Consider the following 21,692-nt stretch of genomic DNA (forward strand, 5'->3'; position numbering starts at 1 on the left):
AAAATTTCAAAGCAGGAGCAACTTCATTGTTTTTTTTTTCCTGATATCTTTGTAACATTTTAAACTTGGCCAGAAAAACCTTCCTTCTATTATCCTTCCAGTTGAACTCCAAAAATTCAAACACCCAGAAATCCCACTTGCCTGGTTCTAAAAAAGCCAACAAAAAGTCAATAGTCAACATTTCAGTCAGACCCATTATTGGCTACAGTGGTATTATAGATATTTTTGAAAGAAAAATACTAGAGAGCAAGATTCCTGACTAATGGCTCTTTTATATAGATAGGTCTAATGCACAAGTAAAGATCTTCAAGAACTATATATTTACAAAAGGTATAGGCATAAAGGCAAGATATAAAAGGGACAGACAAACATGAAACTACCAAACAGAAATAGATATAACTTCTAAGCAGCTGAGCTTAGTTTAAAGACTAACATTTCCAATTAACTGGATATCGTCTAAGTAATGCAAAGACTGAATCCCCCCCACATAAAAAGTCAGACAAGGTGTTGAGTTCAGAACACCGTTTTTGTCTTTAACATGCACATTGTCCAGCTCTCCGTATTGTTAGCAGCTGCGGGGGTTTCTCATTCAATGTGTGCTGTCAGTTGCAAGCCCCTAATTTCCACTTGCCTCTTTAATGGCATCGCAGCCATGCAAAGCTACCCCCTACCTCTTGCCCTGCCCTCGGTGCATGTAGGTGCACAAACACCCACACCCACACACATGTACACACACACACACACACACACAGGCATGCACGCACAGCCCCCATCCCACCTTGCCCTACTCCCATACACCCAGTCAAGCCAAGCATATCAAGTGTGCTTCTGTTGTTGCTGCCGGGCTAATGAACAATGCACAAAAACAAAAGACCAGGCCAAGCTTTTATTATCTGATCCTCTGTGAAGGGGAGAAGAGAGAGAGAGAGAGAGAGAAAGAGAGCAACAAAGACAGAGAGAGAGAGAGAGAGAGGGGAAAAGATAGCATGGCAGAGACACAGGGGTGGTTCGCAAAGGTTAGTTTATACTTTGTTAAGATTTATTCATACAGCCATGTGAGAAAGAGGTGCAGGGTTCTATGCATGAATTAATGCAGATAATGACAAGTGTGCATGTGCTAGCCCTACTGAGTCTCTCACCTCTTCCTATAGGAAGACGTTTCATTCTGGAAGCAAATGAAAAGTTAGCCAGGTAATACTTCCTCCCGAGTATAGTTGCATCAAGCTATATGGAGCAGGAAGAGAGAGAGACTGGAAAAATGTCTGTGTGTGTGTGTGTGTGTGTGTGTGTGTGTGTGTGTGTGTGTGTGTGTGTGTGTGTGTGTGTGTGTGTGTGTGTGTGTGGTGGGAGGAGTGGGTCGCAGGTGTATGAGTTCTAACCCCCCCCCCCCTCCTCCTTTGACAAACAGGGATTAGCAACATAGCTACAGCCACTAACACATCTTTTCTCTCTGTCTCTCCCTCTTTCTTTCTTTTGTAGGAAATCTTGCGAGGTTTTTCTCACGAGACGGTGGGACGTCCCCTCGCAGTCAGAGGCCCTTTCAGAAGTCTTAAGTTTTAATTAAGTCGGAGTTGTCAGAAGAAAGCTCCCCTAGTCCAGAGCTCAGGGCCATTAATTACAGCTATCTTTGTTTCTCTGTGAAAGGAGGCCTCCCTCGCTCTTTTTTTTCTCTCTCTCTCTCTCTTTCTCTTTGCTTCTTTTCTTTCTTCCCCTCCCTACCTCGCAGGAAAACTGGGCTGCCGAGCCTCACTGTGGAAACACACTTTTGCTACGGAAGCAAGCACGCATATATCACATGCATAAACAAGAAAGTGTGACGTCATGGCTTTTCTTTCAATATGAACTTTTCAGTGTTTTTTTAAACACTGGCATTAAACAGAAGGTGCTTGAAGTACCTTCTGTTGAAAACGACCTCTCAAAGCAATGCCATATGCTATACAGCATATGCAAAAGCCCGTGTAGTTGCACACATTCTGACTGTCATTCATCCTCTGATCAATTAGGACAACCACAATATCAAAACAGGATTAGCTTCTTTCTGAGCTTAACCGTATCTGGACATTTAAACACACTTTTATTTTAACGTCATTCTGATAGGAATGGGGCCCAGTTACAGTTGAATGAAGCTGAAAGCGGGGCTCTTAGAACTGAATAGAAAACTGGTAATCAAACAAAGCCTTTCTTTCCTCTTGTGACAACCTCGAGAAGTACGTTAAGAACAGCCCCATATGAAGACCACGCTAGAATTGGAAAGTGTGTGAGCAGACATGGCCATAACAGTTAAGAGTCTTATCAGGAGAGGCAGAGTTTCAGAAGAAAATACTTGATGGCTTAAACTGGTTCCTAATGGCAGTAGGAGAATTGTAGCGCTTGTGGCCTCAAACACCACACATCCTTTACTGCTGTAAGTTACATCGTAATGTTTTTAGGATGTGAGGCTTCAGCTGAGAGAAGCTGAATGATATACTTTAGGGTTGAATTGGGATGCCAGATAGGTTTAGACCTAATATTAATTCTTCCCCCATCAGCACATTCCAGAGGGTTTGTTTAAGACCTAAACTAGAGGGCTGTCTGTCGCTCTCTGGCACTCCGCAGGCCTGAAATGCAGGCGGTCTGGTGATCACAGGCCAGAACATCCATGATTTATGAACTTTTAAAGGAGCACTTTGACTCCTGCCAGGCGTGGGCTGTGTAATGCATATTCAAACACACAAACACACTGTTCCTGCTCCTGGGTTTGTGCCCCCGTGTGTCTACTTGCAATGTGCATGTAATTTATGCTGCTGCTGATCTGTATGTGTGTATACTTGTTGTACGCACATTTGTATCATATCGAGCGTCTTTGCGCAGAATGGCAAAAAGAGCCATCCTTGTCAATATGGCACCTCTCCAGAGTGCCTGGTGGTTAATTGTTGGGGATTAGTGTTTGGCAAACAACCAAATAAGCCAACACTCCCTGTGGGCCAATCAAAATCAGCTACACAGCACTCCCTGGGTGGATCTAAACAGGGTAGAGACATCTCTAGATGGCAAAGGGGGTACATGCACACACATAAAACCCCTTTCAGTCATCGAATATGCCACATTGCTGGCTTTATCAATATGTTATTGTCAATTGTCAGCATCAATTCTAATAGTGTGACTAGCGGAGAGAACGTTTAGTACTCTCCACTCAAGCTTGATTTAGACTTCTGCGGGAAATCTACGTCCTAACTTGCGTAGTGACCGGAAATTCCTTTAATCCTCACACCGCAAACGTCCACGTCACTACTGCCTGACGTGTAGTTACATTTATAGTAGAGCTCACATATGAGAGCAACAGTGGCTCTCTCAGTATGTGTTTCTCTGGTGTTGCAGCAAGTGATCGTTACCGTGGACCCAAATAGGCTCAGACAGAAAGAGAGAGACAGAGAGATCCCTCTTCTGGTCAGGGAATTGCAAAAATATATCATTGTGGCAAACTGAAAATAGAAATGCGTGTGAGGTAACGTTTAAATATGTGCATGTTACTGTTGTGTTGAAATATGTAGATATATATGTGAATGTTACCAGGTTTGAGCGAGTGAAGACCGAAAGCGACCAGGGTGCTCACTCAGACATTAGCCGACACATTAAAACACAAGGAGTGCTTGTCTGATACACACACACACACAATGTAAATTACAATACTCAGGACTTCCCGTTTGGCTGTCAGAAACACAAGACAGTCAATGCTGTCAGTGACTTACACACACACACACACACACACACATGCAAAAACACCCTGGGACTTGTTTTTGGGAGAGGGGAGGAGAGTCAGTCTGACAGGTAAAGGAAGCTCCCTGGTGTAGCAGTTTGCTGCTGCTGCTGCTGTGTGTGTGACTGAGGACGACAGAGGACTGCATTCATTATGCAGAATGAGATGTTTACAAAACACCTTTCTCACACACAAGTAAACACGAGAACACACACATCTTCCCCTCGGCTCGCTGCCTGGGTTTGCGGGGAAGGATAGCGGCGCTGCTGTCTCGTATCCATTTGTTCTATCTGGGGTGACAAAGCTGCCTCATTAACTGAATTCTTAATAAGCCAAGCCAAAAGACATCTCCTCACAACTTCTTTTATCTCCCTGTGCATGTACGAGTACGTGAAAGAGCGCGTGTGGGTATAATTTCAATCCACCGTTTCTTTTTTGCTCTATGACTGTGCGAATGTGTGCGTGCCTTTTTTATGCATTAGTAATTTTAACTCCACATTTTTTTTTGATATTATCTCATAAGTATTTTTTGCGTCTGTCTATAATTTCAGTCGGGTGTTTTTTTGTGTTGTTTTTTGTGTTTTTTTGTCTTTGCCTGTGATTGTGATGCGTTCTCTGGTAACGTGAAAAAAAATTCAAAAGTAGCACCAGGCAGTAGGGTTGCATTTTTCCTCTATAAAGCAAATGACAAATTAGAGTATTCAGTACAAACAGGACTCTTTCCTGTCATTAAGTGTAGAAACAGGCAGCTAATGAATACATGCTGAAAGTGGGAGCTCTCCGCCACAGCGGTTATGCCTTAATAACCGGTGCTGTGTGCATGTGCGTGCGTGCGTATGTAAAGAAGTGCATACATTCAGTTTTGTTTTTGATTCCTCTGAGAGTATGCACATGCATGCAAATATACACCCCGCACATTGTGAAAATAAAAACCTCTTTATATCCTTTCATCTGTATCTTCTCTTTTTTTGGGGGGAGCAGGGAGTTTTGTTGGTTGTACCTTTCCCCCCCTTTTTTAAGAACGTCACCAGCCTCCAGTGCTATCCCCTGGGCCCCTGAGGGCCATCAGAGACAAAAACAGCCCCACTTGGCCCAGCAAACAACAAAAGCATGTATTGTTCCTTGAAAGTATTTTAAACACATACCAGTACTGCCTGGAAGGCTGCCAAGTGTAGAATTCCATCAGTGCTACCAGCTCCCTAACACATGTTACTGCTAACCGACACTCAGCCCCCAAGACATAGATGTAACGCAAGATTGCTGCCAATGGATTCACTGGCAGACTGCACTGCTCAAAAGACTTGCGGAGAGCCCAGGTATGTGCCACCTTCCTTCCACAGATAAAGAAAACAGAGGCGGTGGTAGAGAGTCAGCGTCAGTGCTGCACAGACACAAAAAATAAATATGCATATAGAAGTACAAAAAAAAGTGCTGAGTGCACATGCACCAATTTACACACACACTCAGTGTACGTCTGCAGTTACCCTCTCCTACAAAGCCACAGTGTGTAATCTAAAGATTCAACACAAGGCAATCCCAGCACACCTGAACCCAACTGACCCGACCTTCTTTTATTTCCTGATGGTCATCTTTCCTTTGCCTCCTGCCCAGGCTCTCATTTTCATAAATGCAAAAGAAAAATATTTCCAAGAGCTAAATTGGCTCTCCTGTTTCTCCCGGCTCTGGCTGCTGGCAATCACATTGAATCACAGCTCTGGGGCCGATCCATGAGGTTCAGGGGCCTGTGGATGAGCTTAGCTTAGGTCACCCAATAATAATAAGCATTCATCTCATAATCACTGCCAAGACAAATAAATGAATTATCACAATGAGTCCTTCATACTACATTTTCTCCACTTCTGTGCTGTCTCCTTGTCTCTTTCTCTCCCTTTCTCTGTTGCTCCTTACTTGTTCTTTCTTTCTTCACTTCATTTCTTCCTTCTTTACTATTTGCAGACAAATAGCAATAGAGGTTTATAAGTGAAGTAAATCTAAAATCATTCGTGTTTGTCATGTTGATGAAAATGTGACACGTGCAACTGACATAAAGATCAATCTGAAGTTCACAGCTGCCTGACCTCTAGTCTCCCTCCTAAAACACAACATTGCTAAATTATAACATGATTAACTTTTTCTTGTCCTAATCAGTGGACAGCAAGGAAATTAACGTGTAGTTTCAAAAATTGCAGATTACAAAAGACAAAGACACCAGAGCAGATCTTCCTTACTCACTTAAGCTCAAGTGTATGTGTGTTGGATGTCTTGAAAGCCAGCTCACCTCCATCCCCCATGAAAATGGATCAGTATTTACATTAGCATTAGATTTAGACAGCATGGCTCAGCCACTTACTCCCTATTAGCTATCCTGACCTTAGCCCATTAGGGTCTAAAAGCCCCCCCGCTTGTCTCCATCACCACCAGGTGAGACTGACCAGACCTCCCTATTTCCCTAAACCACTGTGCCACTGATTTTATCTTTTCCACCGACTCAGAGATAGATTGTGAAATGCTGAGATGAAGATCACTGAAGTGCTAGCATGCTTGTTAGCCTGTTATATTTTATACAGCCAGTGTGCTAAGACTTTTGGGTAGGGCTCATCTTTTTCCATTTTCCCAACACACCAAGATGCTTTTGGGGAATCAAAGCAAGTTCTAATTGACAGGGTCTACGAAAAACACGAGTTAAAGGGTTCCAAATCTGGGACTTTAGCTCATTTACCTGTATCATCAAAGAAGTTTGCGCTACACGGTTGTTGTTCTGTTTAACTGAAACTGAAAAGGAAGACAAGGTAAAATAATTTTGGTGCTAAAAGGATCAGTGACTTTTTGCCAAGTTTGTTTTGCTTTGCTCTGTTGGTAGTGGGGACTTGCTACAAAAAATGTCTCCAAGAGAAAGTGTGACAAAAGGAATGACAGAAGCATACAGTGAACAACACTAAGCGAAAGATTTGATGATACACGGGGTGAAGAAAATCTGTGACAAGGAGAACAAAAGAACAAGAGATGGAAAGAGAGCGAGAGAGAGAATGATAGGGAAGAATCTAGACGAGCGTAGCTGGGTTCAAATCACTAATTACACATTCCTGAGCCTGTGAAGGGGAGTATTGTTTTCCAGTTAGCCCCTATCCTGTCGCATGGTTTCACTTAGCACAAAACAAAAGGTACAGGGAACAAAACACAAGCCTAATACCAGGCCCTGCTAATGACAGAGAAATGGGAGAAATTATCCCTGGGGTGGATCCTCGTGAGAAAATGGCTAGTGATTACTGGACAAAAGGGAGTTCATTTTGAAACTGTCACAAAATGGCAGACTGCCTGCTTCTTTCTTCTAATGGTCGTATTTATCAAATAGATCTGCTTTTTAATGCTTTTTTGATAGACATATCACTGTGCCCATCTACAACTATAGATTCTACATAGTGGTATATATAATGAATAATCAACTTCATAACAAAGAAGCATACAATTGTCGTTTGTATTCTTATATTACACATTCGAATTTTAAAAAAAACAGTGTCAGGTATTATTCCTTGGAAACGGTATGGAAATGTGGCTTGTTGTGCAGAAAGGCTGCGTCCAGGTGTGTGTATGTTAGGCTGGTCTCTCTGCCAGGAACAGCACAATGAATGTACCTCTTCAGCAGACTTGTTTTGCATATTGCCACAGGAAATCAGGTGCCTTGCAGGTGACCTACAACGTGGCTCACTTGATTCGTTGCTACTATTTTTATACAGAGTGCGACCATTTCTTTAGCAGCTGACATCAAAACTCCCCCAGTTAAACAATTTGGAGATATGTCACACAAACTCAGTCATTGAGCCCCACATTTGCCAAGCTGGGTTTTCTCTTGCTTCTGTTCCAGCAATGAAGAAGACTACCAATTCTTGCAAGAGACAAGGGAAGGCGGGAGGGTAAGCCGATAGCGGTGGCAGCACTGGGCAGAGTTGCCTAGCTAGTGGTGTTTGCCCAGGCCCCAGCCATCTAAAGGAAGGATATTGTTTTCCCCTGAAAAAGCCTCAGCCGCAGTCCGCATACCAGCGTCCACTCAACATACCAATGGGCTCTTTGAAGATTACTCAAATGTTTGCCTTTGTCCCCCCTCCCTCTGCTCCTGCCCCTAGTCCTATCCTAAACTCCTGCCAGAATGAGGAAAAGAGGAGAAAAGGGCAGCGGAAAAGGGAAGAAACAAAAAAGTCTGACTTGTATCTTCAGAAAACAATTGAAAAACGATACCGTCCTCTGTTGCACTCAAGATACAAAATGGCTTCTGTAAACGATGGGCAGCTACTGAAAGGAAATAACAGCGCTCTGGCAACAGCACAGCGAATCCAGACACAAACAACAGAGAAGAGCGGGGTAATAATGTGTGACAGGTGATGCACAAGGATGCAAGTCTCCCACCTGTCTGTCGATAAAGTGTGACATGCTTTTACAGGCGCTGCTCGCAGTCAGAAGTGAATATCATGATTCGAATCGGTTAATTTAACTAAATGTGCTGGAAACTACCCTCCCACCTCCACACCCCACGCACCCCCAATACACACACACACACACACACACACAAACCACATTAATCCTGAACAAGTAAGTGGGCTTTCTATCAGGTCTATTTCAAAGCATTAGGGATTACCTCGCAGAAACTAAGCTGCTTGAACTCACAGGAGGTCAGCGGTATTGTGCTGCCGCAAAGATGGAAGGCCAGTGGTAGAGACGGATAGACAGCAGGACAGGTCAGCTCCCCTTTCTGCAGCTCTCCGGCAACATCCCTAAATCCTTCTCCCTCCTTCTTTCTCTCCCTCTTTTCATCCCCGTCTCTCTCTTTCACCGTATAATCGAATATCTCCCACTACTTATCTATTCACTGAGCACCTAATGGTTAAAATCAATTACAGCTGGAATGCTGAAATACCGAATATGGGTCCACATGCTGATAATGACACAAAGAGTGTGAGAAGGAGAGAGACGGCAAAAGAGAGAGGGAGAGAGGGTGACTTGGGACCGTTCCAAGGGAGTAGCACAATTACCTCCAATCGATCGATTATTGATTTAGAGGGGCGTTGAGGAGTATTTCAGTTCAACTTTGTCCATATCAATATCCTGATAGCTTCATGAGAGGGAAGAAGCACGGCTGCCTAAATACCATTTTTAAGCTGATGTAACGTTTTAGACTATTTCAAGAACGGAGCTACAAAAAAAAAGAGGCTACGATTTTTCCTGTCAGCTTTCTTGCAAATTAAGCGCACATTTTTAATGTCAGGTGATTTCAAAAGTAAAGCTAATGAACTTACACAAAAAGTATTTATCTGATCTCTCTGCCATGTGATCTGTCTGAGGCTGCTCTGATCAAATCAATGCATCAAAAGTGGAGACAACACGCCCCCGAGAGATCATGTTTGAGCTCATGCGCCTTCTTTGATTATTACTTTGTTTTCAGTTGTTTTTCTTCTTCTTCTTTCTTTTTTTTCCCCCTAAACAATCTTGTTATCTTTGTCCTAACAGGATGATCAAGACCCAAGAGAAAGGCGAGGATAGGGCGGAGTTTGGGATATTTAAAAAAAAAAAAGGTTAGAGGAAGACAAGTGTGTGAGTAGGGGGCATGTGGATGGAAAACGGGAGGAGGGAAGTGTGTATCTGAGCGTCTGTTGGGATATAGTGAGGGTGGGAATGTTAAGACGAGGGGAAAAAGACAAAAAGGAAAAGAAACTTCTGGTTACTCCTTTGTTCCCACATCCCAGCAATGCTCCCTTCCTTCTGGTGGTCTGGAAGACACTGACCCCCCCCTCCTTTTGCACACTTCACAATCCCCTCCCACCCCCCCTTCTGCTATCGTTCCCATACCTGTCAGCCTCGATCTGCTTCACAGTCCCCTGCACATGGACGCGGCCCAAATGACCCACACCTCAGAGGGGTGCGAATGATTATGAAAGGGATCACATCTAGCTATTAATATGAGAAACCAGCTCAGTCTGTTTTTCTGTGTCACACACAGAAAAAAAAACACACGCACATGAACACACACCTGGTCAACAAACTCATCAAAAAGTCAAGAATTTGAGGTAATTTAAGAAGGGAAATTAAACATTACATATGAGTGTCAGTCAAGAGCTGGACCAAAGCTGGACATTACACACACACACCCACAGATGTGTGTATAAACACTCATGTTCTGCCGACCATCTGGTAAAGGCGTTGGAGGGAGAAGGGGCGAAACTCTTATTAATATCTATGAGGATTATTTGGCAGAAGGGGGGAGGGTGGGGAAGCCTGTCCATTCAAACCTCTCCGTCAAACAGAAAGCTACAGCTACAGAGTTCACACACACAAACACACCCGTGCACACACACCTGCTTTTATGCTTTAATTAGCCGCTACCCTCCATCCTCCCTCCCCCACCCACTTCACCACCCCCGGACCTCTGAAAGATTTCTATTGTAATCTCCATGCAGGTGAAAGAGGAGATGATTTGAATAATCTACTAACTGGCATCAGAAAAAAAGAAAAAGAAAGAGGGACGGACAACCTTTCTGGCGAAAAACAACAACAAAACAAAACAAAAAAACCCACACAGAGGTGAATTAATTTATCTGCTCAGGTGCTGAACTTTTGTTGGCATCATCTGTCTCCATGACAGAATATGAAAATCTATATCTAGCAGTCAAGTAGCATCTAGCGTGAAGTGGCTGAGAACATTCCTTTTTGAAGAGAACAGCAACTCTTTAAGTCTGTCTGCGAGTCTGAGACAAGGACGCTGTGATCAAGAGCCTGTGTCTGGAACAAGCGTACACGGGCTCAAGTGGGAATGGTAACTTGATGACTACAATTGTGAACGAGTGCGTCTCTATGAATGTATGTAACGCTATACCTCTTTATGGACATATGAATTTAAGAGTGTGTGTGCGTGTGTGTGTGTCATAAACGGTGCCATGCATTTGAAATAGATCCAGTCTCTTTTCTATTCCAGCACAATGACTTTTTATGCAAATCTATGGGAGTCAATCTCCTGTCCATTTCCCCATCACACAAGTCCAAATGACAGTCCAATAATTTGGGCTGCATATATATAGGGCCATTTGATTTTCAAATGAGAGTGGGCAGGGTTGACCCTTGCTAATAGCCAAGGCACAGTGGTAGACTTAATATCACAGATCACAATATCACGCAAGCGCAGCTACCTCCATCAGAGAGAGATGGAAGAAAATTAAATGTGAGGAAAGGGGGGGGCGGACATAAAAGACTGAAAAAAAGGTCCCTCAGTTGATAGAAAAAGCAAGAGAGAGAGAGAGAGGAAGAAAAAAAGGGGGGGGGGGGGGCAGAGAGAGGGAGGGAGAGATACAAAGAAGATGATGAAAATGAGAAAAGGGAGGCGTTTGGATGCATCTACAAACCACAGTCTCCTTTCCTCATCTTCTTACTCCCTACTCACCCTCCTCCCATTACAGCCCTTGTTTAATTCCCCCCACCCCCTGATTCCCAGCCATGGTGTTGCCAAGAGGATCATGGGTAATGAGATGGCCTATCTGCTGCTCCCCAGGGGAGAGATAGAAAAAGAGAGAAAAAAAAGAGTCAGAGACAAAACAAAAAAAGGGCTGGTAAGACAGAGTTTGTGAACGAGTGTTTGAGCGAGAAGGAGAGACATGTTTAAAAAAAGATGCTTTCTATTATTTTTCTTTTCCTCTATTTGTCACACTAACAACTGACTACTAAATCTGAATATCCTTTCTCTTCCGATCGCCATCATAAAAAGTAAAAGAAAAAACCAAAAAACGCTTTATGACCTCGAATTTCTGAGTTCAAAGGAGATGGCGAGGGAAGTAAAGGAAGGGGGAAAATAATGAAAAGGAAAACAGAGATATGGAAAAGTGCAGTGGACCCCGGAGGTCCATTTCCGCTTGAATTATGACGGAAAGTTGGATAGACTGACAGCGGTTGAGGACAGTTAAGATTTACTCAGACAACCATCTGAGAAACAGGTGCCATGGCCTGCAAGACACACAAAGTGTGTGTGTGCGTGTGTGTGTGTGTGTGTGTGTGTGTGTGTGTGTGTGTGTGGTCCTTGACCATGCCACATTGACCATGAACATTCTCAACTCCTAATGACCCAGGGGCAAGCCCAGATCTCAACCTCAAAGGCTACACGCACACACACACACACGCGCACACACACACACACACACACACGGACTACAAACTAAACCCCCTACTTAGCCAGGCAGCACTTGTGAATGGCACTGACAGATTTACCCCCGTCTCCATGTTTATTAAGCCCAGTGTTTGTTATTAAAAATCAGCCATATATCATCATATTCAGTGGTAAGCCAAACACAAGTGCTTCCAGCAATGGACACGCTATGCTACAACACCATTTAGTGCAGAACTTACCTCACAGTCTGCCAGCATACAAATGCTATTTTAAAACATCTTCTATTTTGTCGTTTACATTATTTGTAGGGGGATAAAGGTTTGCACTGGACAGCTGTGATAATACCTGCGAAGCGAGGTTCCACACTCACACCAGCTAAATTCTATATTAGGAGATACTGTGTAGAAAAAAACAACCTGAGTGGTACCAACCAGCCCCGATCACTTTCCCTATATTTCCCCTCTAAAGGGGATGAGGTGTACTCCTCAGTTATTCCATGTAAGGCCTGTAACTTCCTGCACCACCTGCTGTGCCCTGGACACCAGATGACTTGATGTCCATGTGCTGCTAATGTAATTTCCCTCTTGCTGTTTGAAAGTCTGGAAAAAAAAACCCTTTCAAACTCTCAGTTCCCCTCAGAAGTACTCCATTGCTGCGACAAAGCAGCCATAAAATCTCCTGAATATGCTTTTTGTTTGTATCTTCAAATGGTTTCCCATGCCATAAAGATATTCTGTGTTTCCAAAAAAATCCAGATGGTAAAGTCGTCAACACTCGGATCTTTTATGCGCCCGGCCAAGCTACCTCTATCCCCATGTGCTTTTCACCTCTGCCAATACATAAAAGGAGAGGTGTTTTTCTGGTCAAATAAAGAAATGATTTTTTTTTTCCTCTGCTCTGTCTGTACTTTCTCTCTCCCTCACGCTTGGCTTTACCACCACATGTCCAAGGGTAAAATAGAGGAATTTCTGCCAAAGGCATTAAAAGCGTCATCTGTGGAACAGATTTGTTGAGGCCCTTTGGGGGTAGGTGGGTGGCTAGATGGGATGCAGGGGTACATGGGTGCACTGAGGGGGCACTGGATGACCCTCTCTTGCCTTGGCTGATCTTGTGCTTCTGCGTGCCTAAAAAGATGCTCCGCTGCATAACGTAATGTTTCTTGGAAAGTGAAAATATGAACAAAAGCAGGAATATGTTCAGGCGCACCCCTTGGTTCCGTTTCTGTGCAGCTTATTCTGTTTCTCAGGTTTTGTACATTTAATCACAACTGTTATAAATAGCTTTTTGCTTGATTAAATGGCTGCCAGTGTTTAGTGTAGCCTTGGTAACCTAACTGGCTGTTGCCTCGTTTTAAATCAACCGAAAGAGCAGGCAAAAGTTGCTCAGCACTTTCAAACACATGTTCGCAAAGGCACACACACACACACACACACACACACACACACACACACACACACACACACACACACACACACACACACAGGGTAAGGTTTTCCTATGACAGTAAAGAGACTTGATTTGAGTCATCTAATCAAGCTGATCTTATAGGTTAGGACCTTGGCTAATGTGGGCCAATGTGCAAGCAGCATTTGCTCATAATTTAAAAATGTTCCTTGAGTAGAGACATCTCCAACTCATCCCATGCCAAGTCCAGCCCCCTTTTTTCCAGGCTGCTGGACAATCCTGTGACAATGTGTACATCCTGTTGAAGTGAAGACTGTTTTAAATAACCCCAAGAATGCCAATGTGCTTAATCCAGTTTAGGCATGAAAGTGTAAGTAAGAATCAGTTGCAGATTTTCAAATAAATGTAATTCCTTTAAGATTACTATGCGACACAGTGCACACACACAACACATGCACAATAAATGATGGTGACTGAAGTCTGTAAAGTGAGGCCGCTTCATAAACACAATTTTGCAGATTCAAATCATAAAAACTTTATCGCACATTACGTCTTTTCTGAGTTTCATGTTTTCATTGTTGGCAAAATGCAGTTGGATTTTTATTGTTGCTTAAAAATACAAAAAAAAAAACAGCTCTAGTTTGAAAATAAGAGGACAGAACTGTCCTTTTATTATTGTACTTATTTTTATTCTACGAACGTGGGTTTATCCCTGTAAAAATAAAATTATATTTCTGTCAATAGGATCTTATTTTCTACATGTTCTAACCCCTGTTGCCTCCACGTTTAAGAAACAACACGCTCAAACACCTCCCACTGCCAAATGTTGAATACAGTAGTAAAGAAATCCTCATTAATGTAATGCACTTGATCCAGGCCTGTAGGTCAAGGCCTTGGAAATGTAATAGCATCCTATTAAAACGAAGGAGAAGTCTAACAAATTAAATCAACTTAAATATAAAAAAGTGGCAGAAAGATGCCAAATATTGGGCATATTGGAATTTCCTTAGATTAACTTTTTATTATTTATTGCTCTGAGTGCGAAGACTTTAATTAGTTAAGTAGCTCAATTAATACAGCTCTGACAGGAAACTAGTGTGGTAATGCTGTGGTAAATTAAAATTGAATAATTAAAGGTAAAATAAACAAAACAAGTTACAGTTCTGGTGCAAGATGATGTAACCAACAGAGTGTGTTTCTTTTATAAATAATTATAAAATTATTGTAATTATATGAATTAAAGTCAGATTTAACATTTCATAGTTAATCTATCATTTTATAATATTTCAAAATATAAAACGGGCTCGAAATAATTACTGCATAAAATGTCACGTTTCTCCTGCGTCTGATTGAGCTTCACATAAAGTCAAACATCAAGAGTAACATGAATAGTGCTGCTATTGTTGGCACTGTCATTAGGCCCTGACAATGAAGGGGGAAAAAATATTTCTCTGCTGGTACTTGACTTGTGAATGATTAAAAGGAACTACAGTGCCAGCTGATAACAAACAGGAAATATACCCATATCAGATGGGATCTTCCTCGGTACTCTTGCACTGACCTTTTCCATCTTTGTCATTCCACTCTCACGGGAACTTTATATGTGTGTTACACTACGCTTAAGAGAGTGGGGTCATTTGTTTTGAACCAAAAACAATAAATAAATAAAAAATAAAGTATGTGCTCTCTGAATCGTGTGTTCTTGCTAGATCTGCATTAACATGAATTCTATTGTCTCTATTAGGCTGCATGTTATGAGATGTAACATCGGTGTCCTGCAAAAAACACAGAACCATATGTTTTTTTGTTCCTTTATAAATTATCTTCAGAAATTCATTTTCAGCCTCACTCGTAGGCAGTGTCGTTCTACTGCTTGTTTGCTTTTTCTTAGCAGGGCCAAAGAGCTGAGATTAGCGAACTGGTTTTTGCAGGACACGGCGTGGGTAAATAGTGTTTTTACCTTATAGAGGCGGATGGCAGATTCATGCCTCTGGTTGGTGGCATGTAGCCTCAGTTTATCCACGCTATTGCTGTAGTAGTCACAGGCATTGCACTTGAGGTGCACAGGGTTGCCAATGGCCACACATTTTAATCTCCACTGGTTGGCCTTGCCACCCTCCTTGATGTGGGCCACCAGCTGGTGCTTCTGCATGTGCTTGTCTGTCTTGCAGTGCAGCTGAAAGTTGGCCTTAAGCTGAGTGTTGTAGCTGCAGAGCTTGCACTGGTAGACATCGCCGACCATGCAGCGCCACTCCTCTTCGGCCAAAGAGCGCTCGGCATTGACGTGGGCGTTGAGAGCCTCCAGGCTGTCTGTGGAGTAGCAGTTGCACACTGCGCACTGGTAGAGGCGCAGCGAGGGGTCGTTGATAGGTGGCGACAAGGAGGACAGGGAGGGATCTGATGAGGACATGCCCCCGATTCCAGCTGAGGAAACCAGGGACAGGTCGTCTGCCATCAGCTGACCGCTTGCAAGACGCAACTCTGCTGATAGGTCATTATTCACTAAGGAAAAAATTAGAGAAAAGCTAGGTTAGACTGTTGGAGAGGAGTTGAGATGGAAGTGTAAAAGGTAAAACCTCAAAAAAGGATTACATACTTGAAAGCACACAACGATAACATGTCAGACAGGAGGCAGGCAACAAGCACAGCAAGAGGAATGTTAAAAATAAAGTAAGATGACAAAAAGCCAACGCTATAGTAAAAATGAAAGCCTGGAATGCATATGGAGCGATAAAGGATAGAGGTACAAAAAAAGGGAAAAGATTTTTTTTTATTAAATGAAATTAAGTGTGGAAAGCGAAGTGAGTCTTCTTTGCAGGCCTCTTTCACACAAAAGGATTTGATAAAATAAAGCCTTGCAGAGGACTAGGGCTCCTTACAAAGTCTTGTCTATAAAAAACCTTAATAGGATTGAATCAGGATCAATTACAATCATCCTTTTCAACTTGCTAACTCGCTCATCAGGTAGCTTTAATTACTGGTCTCAGCTGTGGTGGGACAACGGCTGCAGGGCTCCAGTCTTTTCTCACATACGCACAGATTTTTGAAAAGCTGATCAATGCTTTACACAGTTTTTTTTTCCTAAAAAAGGCCATTCATACAAATGTAATTAACACTTTCGTTTGATCCCTTCATTGTCCCTTTATGTATGTTACCAAAGCTCATACTGTGTTTTTAAGTGTATAGAGGTATTAACAATTACACATCATTTCAATCTTTTCTACATAATTCATTTGGATGGCCAAATGTGTGTGATATGTGTGGGTGTGCACTGGATTAAAACAGCACACGGATGCAAGACAATGTGAAAGTATCACACTATTTGTCATTTAGAAGGTGCATATAAGTGTCTATCTGGGTATCTATCTATACACACAGACACATATATATTAAAAACCTATCTATGTATGCAATGGACAGCTGTGTTCACTATAGGGAGCTGTCTGTTATCACTGTAATTCACTGAGAGTACATCTGCTAGCTGGGCTGTGACCTCCACACTAGAGGAGGGAGTGGGTGTGCAACACTGCAGGGTCATTGTTAAATCTCTCTCACTCCTACGGGAATCCGCTTCCTACTGTGTGAGAGTGTGTGTCTGTGTACATGTGTTCTAATGTGTGTGTTCTCTCCAGGGTGAGCAAAGGTGGGGTGGGGTGTGTATGGTGGGGGATTAAGCTGACTTAAGAAAATTACAAATGAAAGATTAAGAATAATTCTCATGTGGCATCTCATAATCATTTTTTAATCAGTGAGAGCGGTCAAAGAAAGGAGACAATGACAGAGGGACAATATGAGAGCAGAGATAAGAGCCAAAGAGAAAGAAAAGGGGGGCAAGGGAATGGGGCCAAGGCTAAAGATGGGAGCAGAAAAAAGGAAGGTGAGAAGGCGTAAAAAAGATAAATAAAAAAAATCAACAGAAAGAAGAAAATGCAGAGAGATAAAAAAAAAAATACCTAGATAGCATCAGATATATGAGATAAAACAGAATAACTGGCCCAGTGATAAATGAGCAGAAGTAAACTGAAAGAATAAGCTTGAGGCCAAAAATTCAAAACAGGAACTTTCTCACATCATAAGCAGAAATATCCCTTTCCCTGCCATTTCCCATCTCTTTTTTTTGTTTTTTGCTTTGTTTCAAATTTAGTACCACTCACCTAGACCAGATCCGAGAGCGGCAGCGGTTGCAGGATCTAGCTGAAAGGGGTTGATCATCATCTGAGCGTCTGGGCCACTGCTGCTGGCTGGGTTCTCCAGTTTTACACCCGCAAGCCCCATGTTTTGAGCCAGGTAGTACTGGTAAAGCTCTGCCTCAGCTGGAGCCAGGCCCAGATGGAGGCTGTGTTGAATCTGCTTCATGTTCTGCTGCAGCAGCATCATGTTGTGCATGTGCTTCTCGCTGGTCATGTGGATTCGCAAGTTTCGTGCCACATTGGTCTCGTAGTCACAAACCTGTTAGAAGAAAAGTGGAACAATATAAGTGTATTAGGAAGTCTAACTCTGCCAGCGTGATTGTTATCAGCAAAGCACTTTTTTCCCACTTAGAATTACATGAAAACAACAGCTAACAACAAAACAGGACATGAAAGCATTTTATTACCATGGTTATGGTGATGAAGACTAGAATGTATAAGAAATTCCATTTTAAATTTGAAGGTCAGATAATGTGGCCAAGAAAAATAATAGACACAGTGACGCATAGGGAAATAACTGCCTCATTGTGTGGACAGTGCAACAAGGAAGTTGGTATGTTGCTGCCACGGCGCTACAATGATGCTCTGTTTGTTTCATTACCTCACAGCGCCAAGTGGGCTTCTGTTTGGGCTTGGATGGTGAGGGTGCCCCACAACCTCCACCAAGGCTTGCACTGGGCACAGGGTTGGCATGGTTGTGGTTGTACTGTGCTTCACTTCCACCATTCTGGAGTGTTTGCACGTTGTTCAGATGCTTGTCTGACTGCATGTGGATGCTTAGGTTGCCTTTGGTGGTGGTTGAGTAGTTGCATACCTATAAGAGAAACAAACATTGGGAATTAATATTAATAATAGTAATGATGTATGATAAACATTAAATGCATCCATGATGAATAATAGTTGAAATTTGACGAATAATAGTTGTTTTTTGATTTATTGTTTAGCACTATAATTCAAAATGTATCCTTAAAGCTACAATGTATGTTGAAGAAAAGAGAAAATAACATCCAACTGCCTCTTTCCCCTTTTTTAATGCTGAAATACAAACTTGTTCAGAATTTTGGGTAAATCAAAAATAAAATATAAGTTATAAAATCCACACCAAATAAAAGAAAATTTATTTGACAATTTCACAAAATTAAAAAAAGAAATAGAGGGAAATGGAACTCCACAGACATGAAACATAAGATGGACAGACCTCACAACGGAAAGGCTTGTATCCACAGGTATAGCTTTCTCCTCTGGCTAAACGAGGGTGAGCCTGTCCTGTGCGGCAGTACACACACGATCCACCTGACTCTGGATGTTTCTCCTTCATATGAGCGTCCAGTGTCTGCTGGTACTTGTAGTGCCAGTTACACTTGGGACACTTCAGCGTCTTGCAGGAGTTCCTTGAATGCATCATCGTCATGTGCCCTCCCAGAGATCGTGAGGACCCCAAGACCGTGTCACACTTGGGGCACTCTACTCCGCTGCCTGGTGACCCTTCACCAGGGCCAGGGGTTCCAGGAGTCCCTGGAGTTCCAGGTGTACTTGGGTTTCCTGTGTGTTGATGCAGAGGTCCAGGACTCTCATCATCTCTGCGCAACACCATTGTGTCAAGGGGATTTGAGGATGGTGATAAGCCATCCCGTCCTGCCAGGCCTTCATTGGTTGAGTCACTGCTGCTCTCCCGCTCTCTGGCAGCTGCCAGGGCAGTGGACAAACGGCTCTTCTCCATCTCCAGCTTCTCACTAACAGGTAAGGAGGAAAGGGAAGTGGATGCAGGGCCTTTACTGTCACTATTCAACTTTAGCACACTGTTGGAAAGGGGGGAAATACTTTGGTTTAAGAGAGGGAAATCTTTGCTACTGGTGCTGTCGGCCCGCTGGCCTGTCATCATCATGACCTGTTCCTCCTCCTCTTCTGCCTCCATATCCGCTCCACCACCACTGGAATAAGCATCCTCATCCTGCTCTGGACTTTCTCCTCCCACCGTACCGGGCTCCCGCTTAATGGGCGGGTACTGGCTCAGATCTGGCCCATTGGGTTGCAAAGTGCAAGTGTCCCTAATGTGGCCTTTGCAGTCACGATCAGAGTTCCGCCCTTCCAGGCTGCCACCAGTGGTAGCAGCAGCAGAACTCCCGCTGGGGGTTCTGTGGGCACCAGCCCCTCCCCCGAGGTTTGGGTTGGTCTCAGCCTTTGGCATGCTTTGGGATCTGGGGGTTTGGTCAGTAGAGGAGCTGCTGGCACTGCCCTTTAGGAAGGCAAAACCTGCCTGAAGGGAATCTGCATTCTCCCCACTACTGTGGAAAGCATTCCACAAGCCGCGGAGCCCCGTGTCTGGCCCTAGGAAGTTGGCAGGTGAGGGAAAGTGGGGTAGCACAGAGTTTGGGGTTTTTTTTGGTTCCAGAAAGCTTATAAGAGGTTCTTTGTCCTTGCCGATGCCCTGAATGATGGCAGAGATGTGCTTGTTGCTCAGCAGCTTCTGCTCCTGCTCATTCAGGGTCATGCGGTGGTCATGGACAGCATGTGTCACGAAGGAACGGCTGTAGCCAAAAGACAACTTGCACAGGAAACACATCAGTACAGGCTTCCGCCGCCCATCCGCCACACAGCCCTCAAACTTGGACAAGTCCACATTGTTGGGGACATCTTTGGACACACAGGAGTTTTTGGCTGCACCATCCGCCTTTAGATAGTCTTTGTCGGTCTTATGGCGGAGGTCATAGACACGGAAACTGTGCAACACAGGACCAGCGCCTGCCAGCCCTCCAGCTGAGGTATTTGGGAAGGAGGGGTGGTCAGCCGCTAGGGATTTACTCCCAAGGGATGAGGCAATGTGGAAGGTGTTTATGATCTGGGGGTAGAAGGACATGGGTGCAGCGGGCTGCTCCAACCGTTCCCCCCCTGGGCTCAGGCCACTTTGACCACTGCTGACCTGGATATTCGGGAAGGTCTGGGGGGACAGCAGGCCCCTGAATTGGAGAGCCCCAGAGAGCTCCCCCTGGTTGCCACGCTGCTCTTTGGAGTCCTCCAGGATGAAGGCAGAGCCATCGGGCTGGTAGATGATCTCACCGCACAGGTTCTCCACATCACTATCCTCTTCCATCTCCATCTCGCTGTTCATTTCCCCCACTCCTGCAGCACCCACCTCATGGTCTCCTTCATCCTCGCTCTCGTCCCCTATCATCCCTTCAACCTCTTCACCCTCCTCGTGACCTCCAGTGGTAGGCAGGCGGGCGTTGGGGCAGTGGTGCTCCATGTATTTTTGTAAACTGGAGAAGGAATTAGAACATTCGTTGCAGGGGATCTCCTTTGCCGGTGCCACGGGGGATGTGGCAGGGGCAGAACAGTCCGAACCCAAAGCTGCTCCTCCTCCTACTCCTGGTAAAGTTCCGGTAACACTCCCTTTGTTACCGGTAGTAAAGCTTTCTCTTCGACTCTGCTCAGTTACAGGGTCGGTGGTTGCACTGACAGTGGTGGGGGTAGTAGTGGACCTCAGCGGACTCACAACAGATTCTCCAAGGCCATTCTCTGGCTCTCCAATGGCAGCAGGTGACGATTGGTTGTTGTTGGCATTGGTGCTGTTGGCGACACTGGTCTCCATGGCGATGACGGAGTTGTCCTCAGCAGCAGAATCCAGCCTCTGGCCACCATGTTCCTGCTGCCGTGACGACACCATAGGGGGAGAGTCACAAGTTGCCATGACGACCACTACATAGGGATCTCATCTCATCCAGCCCAACAGGGACCTGAGTTGGAGAACGACAGAAATCAAGAAAGAACATCAGAGATTTAGCAAATATTATTCAACAGTAGACTTAATAGGCAATTTCCGAATCACTGGTAACTCCTATATAAGTCAATTTAAGACATGACTTAAACAAAGTGCTAAATATGTGATGGATTTCTCTAAAGAAGGTTTAACCCATTTTAACAAAATTCAGAGCTTTTGAGTTTTCTACAACAAAATAACCAAGAACGACTTTAAGTCCCACTGATGAAAACGCCTTTCCCAAATTAACTCCTATATGGCAGTCTAGTACAAACCATATATACTATACTGTTCAAATGGCACTCCAGAAATCCAATATTAAGTGGATTTATGAACAAAGCAGCTGCACAGCAGTTGGCAGCTGGAAAGTTTAAAGAAATAACCTGATCATCTGATTAGTGGACTCTTCTGTGTTTAAAGATTATTTCTTCATATTGCCATGAACTGGCCTTGGATTCGTTCTTT

At 43.7% G+C, this 21,692-nt stretch overlaps 1 protein-coding gene across 3 annotated transcripts in view; it reads right to left on the bottom strand.

Moving 5' to 3' along the window:
* Positions 1–21,692, bottom strand: part of zfhx4 (zinc finger homeobox 4) — an 83,510-nt gene that overhangs the window by 38,360 nt on the left and 23,458 nt on the right. For all 3 annotated transcript variants that reach the window (XM_063483849.1, XM_063483848.1, XM_063483850.1), the window contains exons 2-5: positions 18,669–21,204; positions 18,072–18,284; positions 17,435–17,729; positions 15,241–15,782 (exon numbers count right to left, since the gene is read on the bottom strand). In XM_063483849.1, coding sequence (XP_063339919.1) covers positions 15,241–15,782; positions 17,435–17,729; positions 18,072–18,284; positions 18,669–21,158 — 3,540 coding nt within the window. In that variant the 5' untranslated portion in view covers positions 21,159–21,204. The remainder of the gene's footprint in view (positions 1–15,240; positions 15,783–17,434; positions 17,730–18,071; positions 18,285–18,668; positions 21,205–21,692) is intronic.

Source organism: Pelmatolapia mariae, linkage group LG9 (assembly GCF_036321145.2).
Source record: "Pelmatolapia mariae isolate MD_Pm_ZW linkage group LG9, Pm_UMD_F_2, whole genome shotgun sequence".
NCBI lineage: Eukaryota > Metazoa > Chordata > Actinopteri > Cichliformes > Cichlidae > Pelmatolapia > Pelmatolapia mariae.